General features: G+C 44.8%; 1 protein-coding gene across 5 annotated transcripts in view; it reads right to left on the bottom strand.

Moving 5' to 3' along the window:
- cdc42se2 (CDC42 small effector 2) overlaps positions 1-25960 on the bottom strand; it is a 273328-nt gene that overhangs the window by 83336 nt on the left and 164032 nt on the right. For 3 of the 5 annotated variants that reach the window (XM_070859181.1, XM_070858887.1, XM_070859122.1), the window contains exon 2: positions 20426-20739. In XM_070859181.1, the coding sequence (XP_070715282.1) occupies positions 20426-20479 (54 nt within the window). In that variant the 5' untranslated portion in view covers positions 20480-20739. Of the gene's footprint in view, positions 1-20425; positions 20740-21082; positions 21207-25960 lie in introns of those variants that run through there. The other 2 variants (XM_070858963.1, XM_070859050.1) reach the window with 2 other exon arrangements.

Below are 25960 nucleotides of genomic sequence, written 5' to 3'. Positions count from 1 at the left end.
ACATTTTTATAAATCTCCTCTGCACCCTTTCCAGTGCAATCGCATCTTTCCTGTAATGTGGTGACCAGAACTGCACACAGTACTCCAGCTGCGGCCTAACCAGTGTTTTATACAGTTCAAGCATAACCTCCTTGCTCTTGTATTCCATGCCTCGACTAGTAAAGGCAAGTATTCCATATGCCTTCTTAACCATCTTATCTACCTGGCCTGCTACCTTCAAGGATGTTGGACTTGCACTCCAAGGTCCCTTTGTTCTTCTACACTTTTCAGTGTCGTACCATTTAATGTATATTCCCTTGCTTGTTAGACCTCCCCAAATGCATTAGAATTTTCTATAATTTGCATTTGTGATGTACTACAACCGATAGAAATATTTTGCCCTTATCTCATCTGCTTTATCTACTCAATACCAACCTATTTTTTAAAAACAGAAGAAGTGATTATAAATATTCATACATGTATTAAAAGTGCAAATGTTGGAGTGAACCACTCGAGTGTACACCTAAATTGGTTTGGGGTCTGTGCATACATGAGCAACTGTGTCATCTATACATGCTCAGCTTTAGCCCAAATAGTAATTCAGAGCTTTACCTATCTCTATGAGGACCTTACCGTCTCATTGCACACATGTACAGGAAATAAATTTGGCTGTTCAGTAGATTTACCCACATATTGGGGGTAATTTTGATTTTGTGTGATAAATCTAAAATCGGCAGCCCATTTTATATCTCTCCCTATAAAATCGGGAGATGTAAAACAGACTTGACTCACTATCATCATTTTATGCTATTGCACAAAGGCAAAATTACCCCCATTCATTTAAAAATAAATTGAAGCCAGATTGTGTGACGTTTGTGCCTATAGGCATCATAGGCAGTCCCTCGGAGTCGAGGATGACTTGCTTCTACACTAGAAATGAGTTCTCAGGTGACTGAAAAGTCCAATGCGGGACCTACAGTCTCTGTCACAGGTGGGGCAGACGGTGGTTGAAGGAACGGGTGGGTTGGGTGCTTGGGTTGCCTTGCGCTCCTTCTGCTGTCGACATTTGGCTTCAGCTTGCTCTCGGCAAAGAGACTTGAGGTGTTCAGTGCCTTTCCGGATGCTTTTCCTTCACTTTGGGCGGTCTTGGGCCAGGGATCCCCAGGTGTCGGTGGGGATGTTACATTTTTTCAAGGAGGCTTTGAGGGTGTCCTTCAAACATTTCCTCTGCCTACCTGGGGCTCGCTTGCCGTGTCGGAGCTCTGAGTAGAGCGCTTGTTTTGGGAGTCTCGTGTCAGGCATGCGGGCGATGTGATCTGTCCAGCGGAGCTAATCGAGCATGGTCAGAGCTTTGATGCTGGGGATGTTGGCCTGAGCGAGAACACTGACGTTGGTGCATCAATCCTGCCAATGGATTTGCAGGATCTTGCAGAGGCAGCGTTGGTGCTACTTCTCCAGTGTTTTGAGATGCCTGCTGTACATAGTCCATATCTCTGAACCATATAGGAGGGCGGGTATCACCACTGCTCTATAGACCATGAGCTACAAAGGGATATTAATAGATTAAGTGAATGGGCAAAACTGTAGCGAATGGCTGTCAATGTAGGCAAATGTGAGGTCATCCAGTTTCGGTCTAAAAAGGATAGAATAGGGTACTTTCTAAATGGTGAAAAGCTAAAAACAGTGGATGTCCAAAGAGACTTGGTAATCCAGGTATATAGATCATTAAAATGCCATGAACAGACACAGAAAAATCAAAAAGGTTAATGGAATGCCTCCAGTGCGCCAGTGCAGCCTTTGGCTGCCTGAGGAAAAGAGTGTTTGAAGAATAGGCTCTCAAAACTGCCACCAAGCTCATGGTCTACAGGGCTGTAGTAATACCCACCCTCCTGTATGGCTCAGAGACATGGACCATGTACAGTAGACACCTCAAGTCGCTGGAGAAATACCACCAACGATGTCTCCGCAAGATCCTGCAAATCCCCTGGGAGGACAGATGCACAAACATTAGTGTCCTCGACCAGGCCAACATCCCCAGCATTGAAGTACTGACCACAGTTGATTAGCTCGGCTGGGCAGGCCACATTGTTCGCACGCCAGATACGAGACTCCAAAAGCAAGCGCTCTACTCGGAACTCCTTCACGGCAAACGAGCCAAAGGTGTGCAGAGGAAACGTTACAAGGACACCCTCAAAGCCTCCCTGATAAAGTGCGACATCCCCACTGACACCTGGGAGTCCTCGGCCAAAGACCGCCCTAAGTGGAGTAAGTGCATCTGGGAGGGCGCTGAGCACCTCGAGTCTCATCGCCGAGAGCATGCAGAAATCAAGCGCAGGCAGCGGAAAGAGCATGCGGCAAACCTGTCCCATCCACCCCTTCCCTCAACAACTATCAGTTCCACCTGTGATAGAGACTGTGATTCTCGTATTGGGACTGTTCAGCCACCTAAGAAATCATTTTAAGAGTGGAAGCAAGTCTTCCTCGATTCCGAGGGACTGCCTATGATGATGATGATTATATCTAGAGGACTAGAATACAAGGGGGTAGAAGTCATGCTGCAGCTATACAAAGCCCTGGATAGACCACACCTGGGCTACTGTGAGCAGTTCTGGGTACCACACCTTAGGAAGGATATATTGGCCTTGGAGGGTATGCAGCGTAGATTTACCAGAATGATACTCAGACTTCAAGGGTTAAGTTATGAGGAAAAATTAAACAAATTAGGGTTCTATTCCCTAGATATTTAGAAGGTTAAGGGGAATCTGATCGAAGTTTACAAGATATTAAGGGTAACAGATAGGGTAAATAGAGAGAAACTATGTCCACTGGTTGGGAAGTCTCGGACGAGGGGGCATGGTCTAAAAATTAAGCTAGACCTTTCAGGAGTGAAATTAGGAAACACTGATAGAAATCACCGGCAGGCAGGAGCACTATCAGTTCTCCTGCCCACCCCTAGCCCTGGCCGAGTGGCCTCCCAGTGTGATCGATCTCTTGGAAATCACCAGCAGGCAGGAGCACGAAGAGATCGATCGCACTGGGAGGCCACTCGGCCAGGGCTAGGGGCAGGCAAGAGAACTGATAGAAATCACCAGCAGACAGGAGCACTATCAGTTCTCTTGCCTGCCCCTAGCCCAACAAAGGTGGCAGAATTTATGAGATCGAGAATGTTACCTAAAGGAGCCCAGCAACACAGATTTGAAGAGAGGTAATGGTGTAAATTCAGCACCAATGAGATGGCAAAATAGGGGCAGCGTGAGGAGAAACAGCACAAGGCTGACGAGAGGGAGTTGGGACTGTTGTTGCAGACTCGCAGCGCTACTGCACGTGCGCGGACATCACGAATCACCACTGCGCATGTGCAGATGTCCCGGCACATTTTCCAGCGCAGAACGACTGGCCACACTGCGCGACTGCAGTGAAGAGGCCAGAATGCAGCCAAAGTTCCAACATTTTTTTTCGGCGCATCTAGGAACGTACATAAGCGGCGCAACTCCGGTAAGTGCGCTGAAAAACGGGCTCGGCCAAAATTGAGCCCAAAGGGTGGTAGAAATTTGGAACTATCTTCTGTGAACGGCAATTGATGCCAGATCAATTGTTAATTTTAAAATCTGAAATTGATAGATTTTTGTTAACCAAAGATATTAAGAGATATGGGCCGAAGGCTACATGGAGTTAGGTCGCAGATCAGCCATGATCTCACTGAATGGTGGAACAGGCTCTAGGGGCTAAATGGCCGACTCCTGTTCTTATGTTCCTATGTTCCAAATGAAACCAACTGGGACTTTATTCCTTGCTTTATCATTGATGAATATTAATAAATATGAATGATAAGTTGTTTTCTTTTTTTTAAAAAAGCTTTTCATTTACATTGACTGGAAATGAAAATCAGGAGAGATGTAAAATGGGCTGCCGACTGGCTATTGTCCATTTTACACTATCGCACAACTTCAAAATTACCCCCAATATGTGCAAATCTACTGAACAGCCAAATGTGTTTGCCATATGTGTGTGCAATAAGAAGCAGGAAGTTAAAATCCAGGCAGCTGGATTTTTAAAGGATCCTTTAATATATTCCGAGCACATTTGACAAATGATACTGGATGAACAAGTCCAATTCCCCTCCACTGCGCCACACTATTCTTTCCACATCTCTCCTAAAGAGTGCTGGCAGCCTTCTGGTACCTGGCCAGGTGAGGATTCTTTATGCATGAGCCGAGACAATGAAAGTGGCTATTCTACCATGACGGCATTCATCAGGTGCAGGAATCCTGACTGATTTTGTTTTGATCTCAAAGGTGATAGGCCAGTTGTGTTGCCCTGCCTGAGATCAGCTTTCTCAGCACAGGAACTGGAACCTGGGATGCCTGGTCTGTATGTCGTGATATAGCATCAGGTGGCCACTGAAGAAGTTGTTGAATCATATTTTTAGGCAACCGCCATATGGTAAAATGCACCGTGTTTATATAATAACCTGCCATAACTCTTCTGATGTAAAAGTTCTTGGCCTTTTAAAATAACCAGAAATTTCTTCTAATTAGAGGCTTACGTAAGCCACGACTGAAAGGAGATTCATAACATTTCCATTTACTGTCTATTTTTTTTCTTGCTTATTTTGAGGTTCTATTTAAGTAGACTTTTGCTTCTGCATCACGTTAGGTATTTCTAATCATTCCCATGGCACTTCCCTCAATAGATTGGCAGATTATTGTTCCACCTTGGTTTCTTTCTCATTTTGGGCAATGTGGTGGAGGCATATTACAGCAGCGCAGGCGATGTTTTAGTTGAGATGCTTCAAGTGGAAATGTTCTGTACATATCCAGAGGGATTCAGTGGCCTAGATTATCAACCATTCATCCTGCATGTCATGATTTTTTATAGAGCAGAAACTATGTTTCTATTTTGATACAACATCTTGCCAATTAAACATGACTCTCCTCGATTCAAAATCTCTTGGCACTTCCCCCATTCAGGAAAATTAAAACAATTGGAATACAAGGAAAATGATCAATCTCTGATATGCACAAATTCCTGCCTGTACAATTTTATAATACACAGCAAAATTAGTTTTAAAAGGCGCAGCTTGCCTTAATTCAGAATTTGTTTGCAGTGGAATCGTTAACATAGAAACATAGAAAATAGGTGTAGGAGTAGGCCATTTGGCCCTTTGAGCCTGCATCGCCATTCAATAAGATCATGGCTGATCATTCCCTCAGTACCCCTTTCCTGCTTTCTCTCCAAACCCCTTGATCCTCTTAGCCGTAAGGTCCATATCTAACTCGCTCTTGAATATATCCAATGAACTGGCATCAACAACTCTCTGCGGCAGGGAATTCCACAGGTTAACAACTCTCTGAGTGAAGAAGTTTCTCCTTATCTCAGTCCTAAATGGCCTACCCCTTATCCTAAGACTATGTCCCCTGGTTCTGGACTTTCCCAACATCGGGAACATTCTTCCCACATCTAACCTGTCCAGTCCCGTCAGAATCTTATACGTTTCTATGAGATCCTCTCTCATTCTTCTAAACTCCAGTGAACAAAGGCCCAGTTGATCCAGTCTCTCCTCATATGACAGTCCAACCATCCCTGGAATCAGTCTGGTGAACCTTCGCTGCACTCCCTCAATAGCAAGAACGCCCTTCCTCAGGTTAGGAGACCAAAACTGAACACAATATTCCAGGTGAGGCCTCACTAAGGCCCTGTACAACTGCAGTAAGACCTCCCTGCTCCTATACTCAAATCCCCTAGCGATGAAGGCCAACATTCCATTTGCCTTCTTCACCGCCTGCTGTATCTGCATGCCAACTTTCAATGACTGATGAACCATGACACCCAGGTCTCGTTGCAACTCCCCTTTTCTTAATCTGCCGCCATTCAGATAATATTCTGCCTTCATGTTTTTGCCCCCAAAATGGATAACCTCACATTTATCCACATTATACTGCATATACCTAACCTGTCCAAGTCACCCTGCAGCCTCTTAGCATCCTCCTCACAGCTCACACCGCCACCCAGTTAAGTGTCGTCTGCAAACTTGGAGATATTAGACTCGACAATGCAATTCTACCAACAATCTCTCAAGCTAAACTAATTTGGTATATACTGATTATGTTGTACTCTGGGAAGCACTTGATAAACATATGTGGGTTACCTCACCATCGTTGATCAGGCAAATGTTACCTGCAGATTCCCTGTTCAGTTCCCAGTCTGTACCAAGGTAAATTACCTCAGCCATGATACCAACTGGGTGCTACAATTTGTCTCAATGCCTCTGGGCTAAGGAGTTTAAAAAAAAAATTAGCCAGGGTTCCTGCCCCTGAATGCTGCCAGCAAGCGCTGCTGGAAAGTGCATGTATGTGGATACTCGACAAGAGCAGGACTGAGCTCAGTTGTGATGACCTTCAGGTTGAACAGCCTGATACTTTCTAGGCTCACACAAGAAAATGGACACTTTGGTGATATCGAATTATATAGAATTTACACCACAGAAACAGGCCATCCGGCCAAGTTAGTCTAGGCTAATGTTTATGCTCCACACGAAGCTCCTCCCATCCTACTTCATCTAACCCTATCAGCGTACTCCTTTCTCCCTCATGTACTTATCTAGCTTCCCCTTAAAGGCATCTGTGCCATTCACTTCATCTACTCCTTGTGGTAGCATTTTCCACATTCTATCCAGTCTCTGGGTAAAAAAGTTTCTCCTGAATTCCTTATTGGATTTATTAGTGACAATCTTATGTTTATGACCCCTAGTTTTGGTCTCACTCACAAGTGGAAACATCTTCTCTTTGCCTACCCTATCAAACCCCTTCATAGTTTTAAGACCTCTATTAGATCACTCCTCAGCCTTCTCTTTTCCAGAGAAAAGAGCTCCAATCTGTTCAATCTTTCCTGATAAGATATTACCTCTCAGTTCTGGTTGCATCTTTGTAAATTTGGAGACCAGAACTGTGCACAGTATCCTAATATCAGATAACCTGTGGAACTGTACCCCAGGGAAAAGAGAAGGGACAGGAAATTGAAAACAAGCTGGAAATGGAAAGAATGCAAAAACACAAGTGTGGTTCCACAAACTTCATGATATGTTATTAAAAATAATGGATACATGGGATGGATCCAACAAAGGACGACTAAAAAAATAATAGAGAAGATAGTTACGAGAGTAAACTTGCAAGAAATATAAAAACAGACAGTCAGAGCTTCTACAGGTATATAAAAAGGAGGAGAGTAGCTATAGTAAACATTGGTCCCTTCGAGGATGTGACTGGGGAATTAATAATGGGAAACAGGGAAATGGCAGAAACTTTGAACAAATATTTTGTATCGGTCTTCACGGTAGAAGACACTAAAAGCATCCCAATAATTGATAATCAAGGAACTATTGGGAGTGGGGAACTTAAACAATCACTATCACTAAGGAAAAAGAACTAGGCAAACTAATGGGACTAAAGGTGGACAAGTCCCCTGGACCTGATAGCATGCATCCTAGGGTCTTAAAAGAAATGGCTGCACAGATGCATTGGTTGTAATCTACCAAAATTCCCTGGATTCTGGAGAGGACCCAGAGGATTGGAAAGCCACAAATGTAATGTCACTATTTAAAAAAGGAGGGAGACAGAATGCAGGAAACTATAGACCAGTTAGCTTAACATCTGTTATTGGGAAAATGCTGGAGTCCATTATTAAGGAAGTAGTAGCAGGACATTTAGAAAATCATAATGCAGTCAAGCAGGGTCAGCATGGTTTTATGAAAGGGAAATCATGTTGGACAAATTTGCTGGAGTTCTTTGAGGATGTAACGAGCAGAGTGGATAAAGGGGAACCAGTAGATGTCGTGTATTTGGATTTTTAGAAGGCATTGGATAAGGTGCCACATAAAAGGTTACTGCACAAGATAAAAGTTCACGGGGTTAATGATAATATATTAGCATGGATAGAGAATTGGCTAACTAACAGTAAACAGAGAGTCGGGATAAATGGGTCATTTTCAGATTGGCAAACTGTAACTAGTAGGGTGCCACAGGGATCAGTGCTGGGGCCCCAATGTTTACAATCTATATTAATGACTTGGATGAAGGGACCGAGTACAATGTAACCAATTTGCTGATGCTACAAAGAAAGGTGGGAAAGCAAGTTGTGAGGAGCACGCAACAAATCTGCAAAGGGATATAGATAGGCTAAGTGAGTGGGCAAAAATTTTTGCAGATGTAGTATAATGTGGGAAAATGTGAGGTTATCCACTTTGATAGGAAAAAGAAAAAAGCAAATTATTAGATAAATGGGGAGAGATTACAAAATGCTGCAGTACAGAGGGATCTGGGGTCCTTATACATGAAACACAAAAAAGCTAACATGCAGGTACAGCAAGTAATTAGGAAGGCAAATTAAATGTTGGCCTTTATTGCAAGGGGGATGGAGTATAAAAGTAAGGAAGTCCTGCTACAACTGCACACGATGTTGGTGAGACCATTCCTGGAGTACTGCGTACAGTTTTGGTCTCCTTATTTAAGGAGAAATATGCATTGGAGGCAGTTCAGAGAAGGTTCACGAGGTTGATTCCTGAGATGAAGAAATTGTCTTATGAGCAAGTTGGGCCTATACTCATTGGAGTTTAGAAGAATGAGAGGTGATTTTATTGAAACATATAAGAGTCTTGAGGGTTCTTGACAGTGTCGATGCAGCGAGGATATTTCCCCTTGTGGGGGAATCTAGAACTAGGGGGCATAGTTTCAGAATAAGGGGTCGCCCATTTAAAATGGAAATGAGGAGGAATTTCTTCTCTGAGAGGGTCATGAATCTTGGGAATTCTCTACTCCAGAGAGCTGTGGAGGATTGGTCATTGAATATATTTAAGGTGGAGATTGACAGATTTTTGAACGATAATAGAGTCAAGGGTTATGGAGAGCAGACAGGGAAGTGGAGTTGAAGCCACAGATCAGATCAGCCACAATCTTACTGAATGGCGGAGCAGGCTCGAGGGGCCTACTGGCCTACTCCTGCTCCTTATGTTTTTATAAATATTGGTCAGACACCTGGGATAACACCCCTGCTTTTCTTTGAAATAGTGCCATGGGATATTTTATATCCACCTGAGAGAGCAAGTTTAACATCTCATCTGAAAGATGGCACCTTTGACAGTGCAGCACCCCCTCAGCACTGCATTGGAGTGTCTGCCTACATTTACATGCTCAAGTCCCTGGAGTGGGGCTTGAACCCACAACCTTCTGACTCATAGAAACATAGAAAATAGGTGCAGGAGTAGGTCATTCGGCCCTTCGAGCCTACACCGCCATTCAATGAGTTCATGGCTGAACATGCAACTTCAGTACCCCATTCCTGCTTTCTCGCCATACCCCTTGATCCCCCTAGTAGTAAGGACGACATCTAACCCCTTTTTGAATATATTTAGTGAATTGGCCTCAACAACTTTCTGTGGTAGTGAATTCCACAGTTTCTCCTCAAGTCGGTCCTAAATGGCTTACCCCTTATCCTTAGACTGTGACCCCTGGTTCTGGACATCCCCAACATTGGGAACATTCTTCCTGCATCTAATCTGTCTAAACCCATCAGAATTTTAAACCTTTCGATGAGATCCCCTCTCATTCTTCTGAACTCCAGTGAATGCAAGCCCAGTTGATCCAGTCTTTCTTGATATGTCATTCCCACCATCCTGGGAATCAGTCTGGTGAACCTTCGCTGCACTCCCTCAATAGCAAGAATGTCCTTCCTCAAGTTAGAAGACCAAAACTGTACACAATACTCCAGGTGTGGCCTCACCAAGACTCTGTACAACTGTAGTAACACCTCCCTGCCCCTGTACTCAAATCCCCTCGCTATGAAGGCCAACATGCCATTTGCTTTCTTAACCGCCTGCTGTACCTGCATGCCAACCTTCAATGACTGATGTACCATGACACCCAGGTCTCATTGCACCTCCCCTTTTCCTAATCTGTCACCATTCAGATAATCGTCTGTCTCTCTGTTTTTACCACCAAAGTGGATAACCTCACATTTTCCACATTATACTTCATCTGCCATGCATTTGCCCACTCACCTAACCTATCCAAGTCACTCTGCAGCCTCATTGCATCCTCCTCGCAGCTCACACTGCCACCCAACTTAGTGTCATCCGCAAATTTGGAGATACTACATTTAATCCCCTCGTCTAAATCATTCACGTACAATGTAAACAGCTGAGGCCCCAGCATAGAACCTTGCGGTACCCCACTAGTCACTGCCTACCATTCTGAAAAGTACCCATTTACTCCTATTTTTTGCTTCCTGTTTGACAACCAGTTCTCAATCCATGTCAGCACACTACCCTCAATCCCATGTGCTTTAACTTTGCACATGAATCTCTTGTGTGGGACCTTGTCGAAAGCCTTCTGAAAGTCCAAATACGCCACATCAACTGGTTCTCCCTTGTCCACTCTACTGGAAACATCCTCAAAAAATTCCAGAAGATTTGTCAAGCATGATTTCCCTTTCACAAATCCATGCTGACTTGGACCTATCATGTCACCTCTTTCCAAATGCGCTGCTATGACATCCTTAACAATTGATTCCATCATTTTACCCACTACCAATGTCAGGCTGACCGGTCTATAATTCCCTGTTTTCTCTCTCCCTCCTCTTTTAAAAAGTGGGGTTACATTGGCTACCCTCCACTCCATAGGAACTGATCCAGAGTCTATGGAATGTTGGAAAATGACTGTCAATGCATCCACTATTTCCAAGGCCACCTCCTTAAGTACTCTGGGATGCAGACCATCAAGTCCTGGGGATTTATCGGCCTTCAATCCCATCAATTTTCCCAACACAATTTCCCGACTAATAAGGATTTCCCTCAGTTCCTCCTTCTTACTAGACCCTCTGACCCCTTTTATATCCGGAAGGTTGTTTGTGTCCTCCTTAGTGAATACCGAACCAAAGTATTTGTTCAATTGGTCTGCCATTTCTTTGTTCCCCGTTATGACTTCCCCTGATTCTGACTGCAGGGGACTTACGTTTATCTTTACTAACCTTTTTCTCTTTACATATCTATAGAAGCTTTTGCAGTCCGTTTTAATGTTCCCTGCAAGCTTCCTCTCGAACTCTATTTTCCTTGCCTTAATCAAACCCTTTGTCCTCCTCTGCTGAGTTCTAAATTTCTCCCAGTTGCCGGGTTCGCTGCTATTTCTGGCCAACTTGTATGCCACTTCCTTGGCTTTAATACTATCCCTGATTTTCCTTGATAGCCACGGTTGAGCCACCTTCCCTTTTTTATTTTTACGCCAGACAGGGATCTACAATTGTTGTAGTTCATCCATATGGTCTCTAAATGTCTGCCATTGCCCATCCACTGTCAACCCCTTAAGTATCATTCGCCAATCAATCCTAGCCAATTCACGCCTCATACCTTCAAAGTTACCCTTCTTTAAGTTCTGGACCACGATCTCTGAATTAACTGTTTCATTCTCCATCCTAATGTCGAATTCCACCATATTCTGGTCACTCTTCCCCAAGAGGCCTCGCACAACGAGATTGCTAATTAATCCTCTCTCATTACACAACACCCAGTCGAAGATGGCCTCCCCCCAGTTGGTTCCTCGACATATTGGTCCAGAAAACCATCCCTTATGCACTCCAGTTTGCTACCCACTGAGCCACAGTTGACACTGGAGGTGAGATTACTGCCATGCAATCACTCCCAGGTATCCACTCTTTTTTTAGATGAGTAGTTTTCTATCATTTTAAAGGTACATTGTCAATGAAATGAAAACCAGGTAGGTTCTATAATGGATCAGCAATCTATTCTGACAGATTATCGCCCACGAGACGAAAACTAAAATTTGCAGCTGATGGGTTATTTGCGAAGAATGCAAAATGATTTCCAGCAGGAAAATAAATTGATTTAAAGTTATGCAAAGGCACTTTTTTATTTCCGCTTATTTAGCTTGAATGGCAGGAGAGTGGCAATCTGCCCATTTATGCACTCCCAAGATGGCCCCTGCAGAATAAGGGAGCTGGTTTTAATAATGCAATCATGGAGAGCTGATGCATCATGTTGTTATCCTATGACCTAAACTAAATAAGTGCCAATGCAAAAAGTACCTTGAGCAAGATATCGGAGAGATCAATCACAGAGTTCAGGTCTGTGTGCAGACAAGCCTTGCTGTTACACCCTGGGGGTGAAGTTGGACATGGGTGGTCACGTAAAGCAGGCGGTAACGCCTTGGTCGCCCCGCCTGGTATTCAGTTACACTGACTTCACTAGAACTGAATATAACAGGTGGCCGCTTTGCACATTTCACCCAAACAAATTTGCACTACCCCTATCTTCTGAAGAAAATTCGGTGCTTATAGACTTATAACACAGGGTCTAAGTGGTGTTCACCAGCACAAAGGAGAATGAAGGTGTCACGGTTTGAAATGTCATTGTACCCCACTTCAAGAATTACATTACAGCTACAAAATATACAATGGTCAGATTATTTTCCAGAAATCAATTCAATTGAACATTTTTCTTCTTAAACTTTAAGGGGCCAAAATTGCTTCTTATTTTCAGAGCCGTTACCACCTCAAAGAGGTGGCAATGGTGCGGAAAGCAATCACCGCTTGTTCGGCGCGGAGGGGCCGACATTTTCTAAATTGCCCTCCTTTATTTTTGGAGCGGTGTATGAGTGCCTTCCCGCCCTGTTGGGCACGAGCTTACCACTTACTGGCCAGCGGCAACCCCCTTTCCGCCCCGCGGGGGAAATTGCCCCGTGGGAGCGGATTGACCACCGGTTGGTGCCCCCGAAAGCTTTCCCCGGCGGGAAGCTTCTTGTGGTTGGGCAGCGCATCTGCCCTTAAAGGAGCACAGCCACGGCCGCCATTTTATTTTAATTGTCGTGCTGATTCCGAAGATGGCCCGACAATGTCAGCCACGAGTTCAGTGGTAGAAACATAGAAACATAGAAATTAGGTGCAGGAGCAGGCCATTTGGCCCTCTGAGCCTGCATCGCCATTCAATAAGATCATGGCTGATCATTCAATCTCAGTACCCCTTTCCTGCTTTCTCTCCATATCCTTTGATCCCTTTGGCTGTAAGGGCCATATCTAACTCCCTTTTGAATATATCTAACGAACTGGCCTCAACAACTTTCTGCGGTAGACAATTCCACAAGTTAACCACTCTCTGAGTGAAGAAGCTTCTCCTCATCTCGGTCCTAAATGGCTTACCCCTTATTCTTAGACTGTGACCCCTGGTTCTGGAACTCCCCAGCAACGGGAACATTCTTCCTGCCTCGAACCTGTCCAATCCCATCAGAATTTTGTACGTTTCTATGAGATCCCCTCTCATTCTTCTAAACTCCAATAGATACAAGCCTAGTTGATCGAGTCTCTCCTCATATGTCAGTGCTGCCAGCCCTAGGAATCAATCTGGTCAACCTTCGCTGTACTCCCTCAATAGCAAGAATGTCCTTCCTCAGATTAGGGGACCAAAACTGAACACAATATTGCGGCCTCACCAAGGCTCTGTACAACTGCAGTAAGACCTCGCTGCTCCTGTACTCAAATCCTCTAGCTATGAAGGCCAACATGTCATTTGCCTTCTTCACCGCCTGCTGTACCTGCATGCCAAACTTCAATGACTTATGTACCATGACACCCAGGTCTCGATGCACCTCCCCTTTTCCTAATCTGTCACCATTCAGATAATATTCTGCCTTCCTGTTTTTGCCCCCAAAGTGGATAACCTCACATTTATCCACATTATACTGCATCTGCCATGCATTTGCCCACTCACCTAACCTGTCCAAGTCACCCTGCACTCTCTTAGCATCCTCCTCACAGCTCACACCACCACCCAGCTTAGTGTCATCTGCAAACTTGGAGATATTACATTCAATTCCTTCATCTAAATCATTGGTGTATATTATAAATAGCTGGGGTCCCAGCACTGAACCCTGCGGCACTCCACTGGTCACTGCCTGCCATTCTGAAAAGGACCGGTTTATCCCGACTCACTGCTTCCTGTCTGCCAACCAGTTTTCTATCCACGTCAATACATTACCCCAAATACCATGTGCTTTAATTTTGCACACCAATCTCTTGTGTGGGGGCTTGTCAAAAGCCTTTTGAAAGTCCAAATACACCACATCCACTTGTTCTCCCTTGTCCACTCTACTGGTTACATCCTCAAAAAATTCCAGAAGATTTGTCAAGCATGATTTCCCTTTCATAAATCCATGCTGACTTGGACCGATTCTGTCACCGCTTTCCAAATGCGCTGCTATTTCATCTTTAATAATTGATTCCAACATTTTCCCCACCACCGATGTCAGGCTAACTGGTCTATAATTCCACGATTTTTCTCTCCTTTTTTAAAAAGTGGTGTTACATTAGCTACCCTCCAGTCCATAGGAACTGATCCAGAGTCAATAGAACATTGGAAAATGATCACCAATCCACTATTTCTAGGGCCACTTCCTTAAGTACTCTGGGATGCAGCCTATCAGGCCCTGGGGATTTATTGCCCTTCAATCCCATCAATTTCCCGAACACAATTTCCTGACTAATAAGGATTTCCTTCAGTTCCTTCTTTTCGCTAGACCCTCGAACCCCTACTATTTCCGGACGGTTAGTTGTGTCTTCCTTAGTGAAGTCAGATCTAAAGTATTTGTTCAATTGGTCTGCCATTTCTTTGTTCCCCATTGTAAGTTCACCTGATTCTGTCTGCAAAGGACCTATGTTGGTCTTCACGAATCTTTTTCTCTTCAAATATCTATAGAAGCTTTTGCAGTCAGTTTTTATGTTCCCTGCAAGCTTCCTCTCATACTTTATGGTGCCGCCAACCGGCAGCCCGGCACCCCCACGTGGGCACGGGGCCGCTGGCCTGACCGAAACCCCCCCCCGGTGGCTCAGTGGGTGCCACTAAAGTGGCTGCAGAGGTCGCAGTGGACCTTCCCTTTAACTGAAGGAGAGGGACGGTGTGACGTGTCAGTGCGACGCCATCAGCAAGGCGCTGACATCATCAGCGTGGCGCCGATGACACCAAGCGCTGGCTGACCCGACCCAACGGCACTTCCGCCCTGCAACGGCCCAGAACACCGCACCAACACAAAAAAAATAACGAGTTGAATATCGCTTTACTCCCCACCCTGGGGAGGAGAAAAAATTTTTAAAAACGGCAAATACGGAGTTTGGGGCGGAGGGCAATTTCAGCCCCTAAGTGATTAGGTTACAATTGTTAATGCTTTAGTGTTAAAGTTCACTATGCAGCAGTGATACAGAATGCACCAAGCTGTTAACCTGGGCACTGAAAATGGAAGCAAATCTCAGCACCGAATGTGAAAACAAACCCAAGACTTAATGAACAAACATAAGAAAACATGGAATTAGGAAAGCTAGTCCATCCCATCAAGCCTGCACCTTCCATAAACCGGGTACATTCTCATCTACCATGGACTTTGCCCCACCTCCAGGCACCGCTTTAGTTTTTTCAGCTGGTAATTGTAGAAAAATTGGGAGGTCACTGGGAAAGAAGAACTTGATCATAATGAGAGCCCAGGAAAAGTCAGGCCTTGATCACAACTGGAGGCAAGGAGTTTGCCTTCATTATATAGTCAGGTGTTATGGATGGGGCAAGTACCATGCCATTGCCACCAATGGTTAATTATCAATGTAAAAGTGCTCTATAAAATAACCTAGATTGCATGAAAAAAGATGTCAGCCAAAATCCTGATTACATTGTTGGGCCTTCTCATATCATCCAATACACATCAAAATTTTAAGTCACACAACAATCTATACGTTTCATCCCAAATGGAGTGCTGGACTGCACGATGGCAGCCTGGACCACGCTACAGCAAAGTAGAACGGGTCGACTGGTGAGTCCGCCAAAAGTAGAAGATGGCGGCGCTCCCCCCCTCCCCTTTAACTTCCGCCATCACGAACGGATGTCGGCACTGTTCGCAATCCGCGAGGATGGTGCTGACACCACTCATGGCAGCCTTGTGGGCCGCTGGCCAATTTCCACTGCGGGGTGGAAAGGGGTCGCTGTGCACAGCGATGACGTCATTGCCGGTTACGCGACGGCCCCAGGTGCTACAAGCAAGACGTGGCGCTACCATGGCAACGCCTCCGCTATCTCCCGTGCAATTTCGCGGGAGTCGGTAGCATCTCCTCCGCCTCCCCCCACTCTCCCCGGCGAAAATTTTTGCGTCCCGTTAGCGCCCCCGGAGGCGCTGACGTGAGATGCAAAACAGTGCAATTTCAGCCCCTAAGTATTTTCCACTAATATACCAAAATGTCCAGACATCTCACAAAGGTCAAATTACTTACAGAATACCATTTTTTTAAACACCTTGCTCCTAAAAGTAGTACAAATGAGATTCTGTTTAAACAAAATACAATTGGTTGTCCCCAAAAACTTGGAACAGAATGCTAGGATATGGGTACATGCCTGTAATTTCCCATGTGGCAAGATCCTGGTTGCTCGGAACCTATCTTAAGGGATTACTAGTTAGGGTTGGATGTTTAAATGTTAGGAATTGTAATCTGATCCAGTGTTTTAACAGCAAACTAAAATTTTAATTGGAAATGTTTAAAATAAGATTTCAAGAAACTGGGCCCAAATTTCCCCAGGAGTTGCTCCGATTTTTTTGGAGCAACTTGATTTTTCTGGAGTATCTTTTTAGTTGAAATTCTGGCCATTTAATTTGTGCCAGTGTAAGTGAGTTAGTTAGGTTTTTTTTTGGTTTAGTTTTTTTTTCAAAAGGGGTCATTACCAGCCACTTAAGCCTGTTTTGGCCATTTAAGCAAGTTTTGCCAGCTAAAAGTTACTCCAAACTAACTTAGGCCAGCGTAAGTGGGCACTCTTGTACATTCAGAAAAACCTTGCGGTGACTTAAGAAATCAGCGCAGGCAGCCAGAGATAGGGAGGGAAGGAGACCTTGCAAAGCACTAAACACCTTCACAACAACATTAAAGAAGCATAAATACATTTAAAGCACCAAGCACTAAACAAAGCACAAAAAGTAATAAACAATCAATCAATCAGTAAATAACAAATAAAAAATAGAAGTCCTGCCTTTGGGAACGCAGCGGGCCACCGATGAGGGAGCCCATTTGACCAGGGCTAGGGGCGGTGTGCTTGGGGCCCCTCCCACACATCCTGCAGATGTACTCACAGATTCGGCCTACGAGGAGCTACTGCACACACGCGCAGACTCTAGCATGCATGTGCAGAGGTACTGGCACTGTTTTCAGCGATGGACCTGGCTCCGCCCCCAATCCATTGGGCCACGCTACACCACCACCGAGGCTGGGGAGTGGCCAGAATCGGGAGGAAGATTTCCGGCGGGCTTAGAGGCCGACAAAAGCGGCGCACCTCAGGTGAGGGCGGCAGAAAAAGGGGTTGGGGAAATTTGAGCCCATAAAGCCTACGTTTTACGTTAAAAATCTCAAATTCTGTGGAAATAAAAGAAAGCCACTGATCCTGCCTATTAAATATCCTGCTTATGTGTTTATATATTTATACAGGGGTTACAAACATAGTGTATTGTATATTTTGTTCTTCCTATTTTGAGCCATCAAACTTTATACCAGCATAGGTTTGGATCCCTTTAAAAAGTAGCTACTGTTAAAGATCCTGCTCCTCCCAGCTCTAAATTTAGGGAAGTATTTTGAACAAACTTACCTTCTTGGTGGTGGTCTGCAGCGATCCCTTTAAGGGCCGCTGGTTAGGCCACGTGTAGACCTAGTTTCCTTGAATGCAGCCGGCCCAGTTCTGGCATCGCATTCAGGGTAACCCAATATTGCAGGGAGGACCTCAAACAGGCACAGGGTCTAACAACTATTTCAGGAACGGGCCCTGCACCATTTCTGCCTATACCAATGGCGGATGGTGTACTTCTAGCTTATAATGAGCATGCACTTCCTCGCCATATTGGAAGCTAAGGCACCCGTTTAGCGCTTGAAAAACAGGTGCGCCACCATTGAACTTGTAGGCCAATATGTTTTTGGTGGTGTTGATCGATGGATAAATGTGGCCAGGACACCGAGATAATACCCTTCTCTCCTTCCAACAGTGCCATGCATCTTTTACCTCCAAACAAGGCCTTAGTTTATTATCTCATCTGAATGATGGCATCTCCAACAATGCAGTACTCCCTCAGTACTACAATAAACTGTCAACCTAGATTATGTTTTCAAGTCCATAAAGTTGAGGAGAGTGTATCGCAGGTAATGGTTGTTGAACACAAGTTAGATGCTGGTGACATTTAAGCCTCTTATTAGCATAATTTGATAAAAAAAGAAAATCCTAGGGACCAATCATGATTAAAACAAAGAAGGACGCCTTTGTCCCTTTTGCCTAATGGGAAAGCGACCACCAATGTCCCTGTATCCAGCCACCAGGAAATACAAAGAAGTGACTCCCTCCTCCAATTTTCCCTCCAGCCTCCGTTTGGTGTCTATCCAATCAGTAATTGGGAGCTGCATGGAACAAAACTGGAACCTGTGTCAGATGCCACAGGACCAGATATGAATACAAAAAAATATATAGGGACCCACCAGTCAAGTCTCGAATCAATGTAAAGAAACTAAATCCACATCTCTCTTCTGGTTTCAACATGAGACATAACAGCGGACACATGTTTTGTGTCAAGCAGGAAGTTTCTGAGAAGTCCAACACCAATGTGATATGATCTATATGTTCAGGAAGTACTCAGCTCATAGCACAGCAAGTTATAAATCATTTGGGAGAAATTCTTCCTCTTTTGGGACTGGTTTAAAGTTAGATCTTGCTGCAGTTTAAACCTGAATTTTTGCTTCTCTTGGTGATACATTCTATGATAAATGAGCGGGCACAAGAGACCATCTCCAGCACAGTAACCAGACCGAAGGAGCGTTGTAGTAGCGCAGTTCACAAGAGGTCACATCGAAGATGATGCGTGACAGACAACTGATTAAATTTATTCAGCCACATTGGCCTTAATTCGAAAATGAGCGCCTGATTAAGGAATGCATTTTTTAAAAACTTTTTTTCTTGAAAGTCTCTCTGCGTGTAGTCTTTTCAAAACAATTTTTAAGAGGATATTTTAGTAAGGAGCTGGATAGATTTCTTGCTGTGTAATCTATATTCCCATAACACTAATCTCTGCACAGTGTTAACAAGGAGCAGTGTACAATCCTGGATATTATATCCCCCAGTCAGCTGGAAGGTTAGCAAGTGCTCCTTGGTGTGAAGTTATATTTTCAGATGCTCTGCTGCTGTGATTCACATATTACTGTAAATGCTTTGCTTTTACCCCACTATGACTGTTTGCGTCTCTGGCCACTGATAGACATGTGTGAACGAGCGAGTCAGGCGTCAAGTCTATGGTGTCTCCACGGCCATCATTGATGGCATTTCTTGTTCAATGTATCTGGAGACAGGCTTGGAGAGATCGGCCTCCACAAGCACTTGTCTGGTTTTACGAATCTGATGAGCAGCCCCAAGCATTCATCCTGAGAGTGAAGGACTGAAGTACAGAGGGCTACTAGACTCGCACCCACTTTATTAACGGAGTTAAGAAAAAGGTAACAGCTTGGGACACTAGTCTGCTGGAGGTGAAGTGCAGTTCTGAAATATAGCACATGCAGTTGAGCAAGATTTCCCATCACTGAATCGGGTCCAAATGTCAAAGTAAAACTACTGGCATAGTAGTTACTGCAGATAGTGATGTTGGTTCTGATGGGGAGGAAGAATATGACGATAGTGAGGCCAGGCAAATGGTATGTTACTGCAGATTGTGATAGTAGGTGAGGGCAGCGGCAACTTTAGGCAAGGGTGGAATGGGGTGGGAGGAAGATGAAGCATTACTCTGGGTGGTCACATAAGGGGAGCAGGGATATTGCTGCAGATAGTGATGTCAGGAGGGGGCAAGGGGATACATTCCAGCACTGACACATTGAGCCGAATGGCCTCCTTCTGTGCCGCAAATGTCTATGATTCTACAGACAAGTGATGCCAGATGGCGGAGGGGAACTTTACTGAACAGCAGGATGCACTAAGTGAAAGTGCAACAAGCACAAATGTCTCAAAAAATGGAGCCTGCTGACTGTTGGATGACTAAAGATCTTGCGGAGATTGCTCTGGGCACAAATTTACCATAGTCTTAAGTATGCTCTATCAAGTGACTGTTAACGCTGTCTTTAAACCAGAGTACAAAGGGAGAGTTCCTGGTGATGACACTCTCTGGAAGAAAGCTCCACAGCACTTGAACTAGAGAATTAGAAACTATGATCCTGTTGGGATTCAGCCCTCCTCCCCATCAAACAAGACTAGTTTTGCTATTGACTCAGAAAAACTGACAAACCCAAAATATTTTGATTCTTTCTCTGAAGCGTCTGTGGTTTGATAATAAGACATAAATTAGTTGGGAGGCTTTTTTAAAAAAACAACTTTTCATTAGCAGAATTAGAATTAGGTCGCACTTACCGGTTGAGGCTGTTCCGCAATACAGCAATTGAAACACAACCAGAATTCACTCATGATTTAAAGTCCACCGCCTAAATGTCCCGTCAGTGGCACAGAATCCAAACTCTATATCCCAATGTGGGAAAGTCCACTTGTCCTTCACCGGGCAGATAAGCGTGTGCAATACTGAAAAAGTAAAGCTCTTCCTGGATATATCCCAGCGGCTATGGCCACAATGGTACACCTGTGGTAACAGGCCAGCCGGTCCGTATGGAAATCTTCACTCAGGATTTGGGCAGCGTTTGCACCTTACCTCCAGGGCTAAGGATGATGACCTGCAGGAAATTTAAAAAAGAGATGTTAGCAAATATAAGGATGAACAAAAGAAGTGATAAGACTGTTGAGTATTACGGGCATGTATCATCATTAGCTGTCAGCACAGATGCCTGTTACACCATACGCACACACACACACACACACACACACGATGGCAAAAAGCTGATAGAAATCTCTCCTGCATGTCTAAATCGGTTTTTTTTGAATCTCAACCATGATCACCAAACCTCCTTACCACCTTGACTGCTTCGCTCATATCCTGCTTCTGGTTTCAAAACATCAAAGCAGAAGAAAAAGGCAACTAAAAAATGGCTGAACTTGGGATTTAATAAACACTTTTACCATAACCTTGAGAAGCCTTTCTCCCACTTGGTTGTGTCAGGAAATATTCCAGGTATGAAGCTTCCTTGTAATGACTGACACCAGCCACCTTTAAAGCATGTGAACCACAGAGGCTTTGGGGCTGGCAGCAAGTGTGTTAAAGGGAGGAGGGCTGTGACTGCACTGCAGTTTGCAACGAGAGAGGCACAAGGCAGGTGGGCGGGGAATAGCAGGCATTGTGCAACTCTACATACCATAAAGGGAAATTAGCTCAAGAGCTCAAAAGAAAGCAAAATCAAGAGGCCTCCAGGAGAGAAACCCTATTGTGATTCTGGAGCGGCAATGTTTTGCTCTAATTCTCCATTTAATGAGTACTGCAGTGGTTACATTTGAAGCAATCATTCTTACTAACCCACACGCTTGGATGACTAGCTACATTACAATTAAACAGGCTCATTACAGTATGCCTCCTCCCCCTGTGAAACTGTCCCACCTTTCAATAAGGCATCTAAAAGAAATGTACTGTGTAATGCAAAAGTTAGATGGAAATATTTAATAAGAATTTTAAAAAGATATTTGAAATATTACAAATATGAAGCTATTTACAGAAACATTTTACATTTTGACACTTATTCAATAGATATTTTCTCAATTGGAGAAAAGGGCACTGGCGTTGTGGGCTACATCTGTTGACTGCTGTGCTGTTAAACAGTGGAAATGTTCTTATCAGGGACAAGCAAATGATCCCTAGAATCATGGTTAACCACACAAGTAAAATATTGTTGTTCTAAGATGCACCCTATTGTATATCCTTTCCATTATCTCATTCAGACTAAGATATCGTAGCATTATAATACTTTATAGCAACACTCAATTATTTGTTTTACAAATAGATTTCATGCTTAAATCTTATTCTATAAATAGATTTTTTTGACATACTAAAACCAGATGACTTATTCGAGTTCTTCAACAGATTTAGGACAATATTATTTTTTTGACACATCTTTCACATGGTTTCTTGTCACCAATGCCGAGGGCAAGCAGGGATCCTGCACCCAGGCCTCTTTATCTGCCACTGGAGATGGCTTAAAAGGGGATGGTGACTAGCTTTCCAGCTGGTGCATGAGCAAGGCCTGGGGGAGATGGGGGCACAGTTTGAGAGAGAGTCTGTTCCTGGCACAGGAGTAGTAAGTATCAAAACATCAACATTTTGGCTACTTCAGGAAAGGTTGAGAGATTTAAAACTTCTGACAACACAGATACGAGGCTCCAGACACATTGACATCTCATAGTTAATGGCGAAGTCATGACCCAGTGTCAATAACCCTAGAAAGTCCTGCTAGACATTTTTGACCAGATAATAATTCCCTTCATGATATTATGTATTATGACAGGTGCCACCACGCTTGTTCCACATACATCACATTTGCATTGCAGATTGCGCTAAATGGAGCAGATGGGTTGTGCATGCTGAAGAAAATGCAGTTCAGTCCTATTAAGGCAATCATTTTGTTTTGGGACATTTTAATCTTCTGAACTCTGCTTTTATATTTTACCAGTGCTTGAAATCAAAGATTAGTCTTTTATGTCGGTCTTTCTAGATGACCTAAACATCATCATCATCATCATAGGCAGTCCCCCGGGATCGAGGAAGACTTGCTTCCACTCTTAGCATGAGTTCTTAGGTGGCTGTCCAATACGAGAATCACAGTTTCTGTCACAGGTGGGACAGATAGTCGTTGAGGGAAAGGGTGGGCAGGGAGCCTGGTTTGCCGCACGCTCTTTCCGCTGCCTGCGCTTGATTTCTGCATGTTCTCGGCGACGATACTTGAGGAGCTCAGCGCCCTCCCGAATGCACTTCCTCCACTGAGGGCGGTCTATGGCCAAGGACTCCCAGGTGTCAGTGGGGATGTCGCACTTTATCAGGGAGGCTTTAAGGGTGTCCTTGTAATGTTTCCTCTGCCCGCTTTTGGCTCGTTTGCCGTGAACGAGTTCCGAGTAGAGCACTTGCTTTGGGAGTCTCGTGTCTGGCATGCGAACTATGTGGCCTGCCCAGCGGAGCTGATCAAGTGTGGTCAGTGCTTCAATGCTGGGGACGAGGACATTAATGTTTGTGCGTCTGTCCTCCCAGGGGATTTGCAGGATCTTGCGGAGACATCGCTGGTGGTATTTCTCTAGTGACTTGAAGTGTCTACTGTACATGATCCACGTCTCTGAGCAGGCGGGTATTACTACGGCTCTGTAGACCATGAGCTTGGTGAGTTTTGAGAGACTGATCTTCAAACACTCTTTCCCTCAGGCGGCCGAAGGCTGCACTGGCGCTCTGGAGGCGATGTTGGATCTCATCATCAATACCTGCCCTTGCTGATAGGAGGCTCCTGAGATAGGGGAAGTGGTCCACGTTGTCCAGGGCCATGCCGTGGATCTTGATGACTGGGGGGGGCAGTGCTGTGCGGCGAGGACAGGCTGGTGGAGAACCTTTGTCTTACTAATGTTTAGCGTAAGGCCCATGCTTTCATACGCCTCGGTAAACACGATAGTCCTGAAAGACCACAGGTGGCGATCCCAGGAATTGTGCTGGGATGACACCCGCCAGGGCCTTCCAGCACCGAAGTATGCGGGATCAGAAGGAGATTCTGTCATTTAATGTCAGGCCTCAGAGGCTGGAGCTGAGGACACTTACGGCCTGGGAATACCTGTCCTGACACAAATGACTTTGTGAGGAAGAGATGAAAGTTCTGCTCCTTCCAAAGCCCCACAGTCCCATGGATATGCATCTGCTCTCCATCACTAAAACCGGTCATTATTCTCAAACCATCCAGGACGCAAAAACACCAGGCTTCTCTTCACCACTAACTGTCTCCTCAAACCACCCTCCCCTGCCTCCTCCTCCTCACCTCCAACAATAAATGTGAGGAACTCATGGACTTCTTTGTTAAAAAGATCAATAACATCCATTCCAACTGCTTCTGCTTTCAATTACCTCCCTTCCCCTAGCCCACTGAACCTTACTTCCTCTTCGTTTTCCCCGTGCCCTAACCCTAAATTTGCATATTTCTCTCATTTCTCTCTCCCCTCTTGCCCTTTCAAAGTTCATCTCGTCAATGAGACCGACCTCCTGCTCTCTCGACCCTATTCCTATTAAGTTGCTGACAACCCAACTTTCCTTCTTGGCTCCCATGTTAGCGGATATTGTTAACGGTCTCTCTCCTCAGGTATTATCCCCCTTTCCTTCCATCATGCCTCTCCTCAAAAAAACAACCCTCTATCCCTCCATCCTTGCAAATTCCCGTCACATCTCCAACCTCCCTTTCCTCTCCAAAGTTCTTGAACGTGTTGCTGCCTCCCAAATCCGTGCCCATCTTTCCCAGAACTCCTTGTTTGAATCCCTTCAATCAGGCTTCAGCCCCTGCCACAGTACCGAAACTGCTCTTAACAAGGTCACAAATGACATCCTAATAGACTGCGACAAAGGTAATCTATCCCTACTCGACCTCTTGGACCTGTCTGCAACCTTAGACACGTTTGACCACAAAATTCTGCTCCAACGCCTCTCCACTGATGTCCAGCTGGGTGGATTTGCACTCGCCTGGTCTCATTCCTATCTTTCCAGCCATAACCACAGAATCACATGCAATGGCTCTCTTCCTTCTTGGCTCCCAGAGGGTTGGTTTTTTGAGGAGAGGCATTATGGAAGGAAAGAGGGATAATACCTGAGGAGAGAGACCTGCACTGTCACCTCTGGTGTCCCCCCCTTGGCCCCCTCCTATTTCTCATTTGCATGCTGCCCCTTGGTGACATCATCCAGCAACACAACGTGAGTTTTCACATGTACGCTAATGATACCAGCTCGACCTCTCCTCCACCTCTCTTGAACCATCTACCCTCTCTACACTATCAAACTGCTTGTCCAACATACAGCACTGGATGAGTAGAAAATTCTTTCAACTAAATATCGGGAAACATAGAAATATAGAAAATAGGTGCAGGAGAAGGCCATTCGACCCTTCGAGCCTTCACCGCCATTCAATACGATCATGGCTGATCATTCAACCTCAGTACCCCACCCCAGCCTTTGCTCCATACCCCCTGATCCCTTTAGCCGTAAGGGCCACATCGAACTCCCTTTTGAATCTGTTCAACGAACTGGACTCAACAACTTTCTGTGGCAGAGAATTCCACAGGTTCACAACTCTCTGGGTGAAAAAGCTTCTCCTCATCTTGGTCCTATATGGCTTACCCCTTATCCTTTGACTGTGTCCTCTGGTTCTGGACTTTCCCAACATCGGGAACATTCTTCCTGCATCTAACCTGTCCAGTCCCGTCAGAATTTTATACGTTTCTATGAGATCCCCTCTCATTCTTCTAAATTCCAGTGAGTATAAGCTTAGCCGATCTAGTCTTTCCTTATATGTCAGTCCTGCCATCTTGGGAATCAGTCTGGTGAACCTTCGCTGCACTCCCTCAATAGCAAGCACGTCCTTCCTCAGATTAGGAGACCAAAACTGCACACAATACTCAAGGTGTGGTCTCACCAAGGTCCTGTAAAACTGTAGCAAGACCTCCCTGCTCCTATACTCAAATCCCCTCGCTATGAAGGCCAGCATGCCATTTGCTTTCTTAACTGCCTGCTATACCTGTTTGCCAACTTTCAATGACTGATGTACTATGACACCCAGGTCCCGTTGCACCTCCCCTTTTACTAATCTGTCACCATTCCAATAATAATCTACCTTCCTATTTTTGCCACCAAAGTGGATAACCTCACATTTATCCACATTATACTGCATCTGCCATGCATTTGCCAATTCACCTAACCTGTCCAAGTCCCCCTGCAGCCTCTTAGCATCCTCCTCGCAACTTGCACTGCCACCCAGCTTAGTGTCATCTACAAACTTG

The sequence above is a fragment of the Pristiophorus japonicus genome, chromosome 1 (assembly GCF_044704955.1).
Source record: "Pristiophorus japonicus isolate sPriJap1 chromosome 1, sPriJap1.hap1, whole genome shotgun sequence".
Classification (NCBI taxonomy): domain Eukaryota; kingdom Metazoa; phylum Chordata; class Chondrichthyes; family Pristiophoridae; genus Pristiophorus; species Pristiophorus japonicus.
Note: the sequence above shows the minus strand (reverse complement) of the source record. Positions and strands in the feature narration are given on the sequence as shown.